Source organism: Atta colombica, unplaced genomic scaffold (genome assembly GCF_001594045.1).
Source record: "Atta colombica isolate Treedump-2 unplaced genomic scaffold, Acol1.0 scaffold9, whole genome shotgun sequence".
Taxonomy (NCBI): Eukaryota; Metazoa; Arthropoda; class Insecta; order Hymenoptera; family Formicidae; genus Atta; species Atta colombica.
The window spans coordinates 1,820,397-1,821,931 of NW_017259583.1; the positions used below are offsets into that span (position 1 = coordinate 1,820,397).

The 1,535-nt window shown below is 26.7% G+C and overlaps 1 protein-coding gene across 1 annotated transcript in view; it reads right to left on the minus strand.

The window, feature by feature from the left end:
- Positions 1-1,535, minus strand: part of LOC108693419 (ATP-binding cassette sub-family G member 1-like) — a 36,919-nt gene that overhangs the window by 27,214 nt on the left and 8,170 nt on the right. The window contains exons 8-9 of the mRNA XM_018202344.1: positions 802-1,058; positions 473-627 (exon numbers count right to left, since the gene is read on the minus strand). Coding sequence (XP_018057833.1) covers positions 473-627; positions 802-1,058 — 412 coding nt within the window. The remainder of the gene's footprint in view (positions 1-472; positions 628-801; positions 1,059-1,535) is intronic.

The window sequence follows — 1,535 nt, forward strand, 5'->3', positions numbered from 1 at the left end:
ATAATTATATATAAAATATGTCCATTTACATACAAATATATAAAATTATATATAAAATATTTTTTCCGGGTAAATATTTATACTTGAAAATTTTTAAATAAATACATTACAGTTATTAACCTTCAGTACCCACAAAGGGTTAGTATAACCTCTCCGATTTTCATAGTTCAGACGTTTTTTCCGATTCCTTTTCACTTATTGCAAAATATTTTTTGTGCTATTGTGACATTGTGACATTTTAGACTTTCTAACTCAAAAATTCTTTTTTTCAGTCTTCAAACGATAGGTTAAAAAAATTAGTTAAAATCGATGCATTACAATCTGAGATACAAGCAAAAAAAAAACGCTAGATTACAAATACCCGGATGTGAGTAGGGACTTTTTTGAGATGTAGGTGCTGAAGGTTAACTATCTTATGAAAAATCATCAAATATCAATTATTATATATCAAAGTAAAAGATTAAGTTCTTACCCATAAACCACCATTAATATTCCTTCGAAAGCATATTTGAAGAATGATATGTCAAATAGCCAAACAAAGTAGGGATTCACGTCTTTAGTATGTACAAAAAAACCACTGAGCACAACGAACGGCATAATTGCAAATGGTCCAAAAATTACGCTATTCTGAAATAAAATACCAATTTACAAATTGTACAATAGATGAATTGTATTTTCTTAAGTCTTTTCCTCAGTGTTCTTTTTTCAATTCTCTTAAAATAAAAATAGATACAAAAAATACATATAATCATTAATATAAATAATATAATTGGAATTAAATGAATAAAATAAATTACAAACCTGGATCTTTAGCGAACACCCTATAATGAATCCAATCGTTTGACCAACTAGACTGATAACGAAACACATGAGCATGTACAATCCAAATCTTCTGCTTTCAGGAAGCTGACCACTCATGTAATATACTATGATTGTATAAATAAACGTAGAAGTAAGTTGGATCAGAAAATCGGCCACTTTGCCCGCTAAATAATACGATCGTAATTTGTACCAACGATTGAAGTGCTCACGTTTTAATATCGGTAATTCCAAAGGAACTGCAAAACAAACAAAAATATATGTGAATTTGACGTTGTATTTCAGAGAACATTGCGCGTATTGGATCATAAAATTATTACTTAACCTTTAAAAAATTAAACCTTAACCGGGGGAGAGCGGTTTCAAAAGAAAGAGCATTTTGTGATAACTTTTTTGTTCTTTTTTCAAATGTTCTGTTTAAATGTTAAATTTGAATAATTCGATAAACTTTGTTCAGTATTTTATTATTTTTCTGATATTGAAATTTACATTTTATTTCAATTTTGTCTGAAAAATAATAGGGACTACTGAGGTCCAATTGAGTACATAGCTAATACTTTCTACCCGGTTATGGGTTAATAAAATCAAATGTCAAAATTATTAATAAAATATAACACATTCATTTTAATATTAATTTTTAATATTAATTTTAGTTAAAATAAACTAATTTTATTATTTACTTATAAAATTAAATTTTTTTTCTATCTATTTTTCAT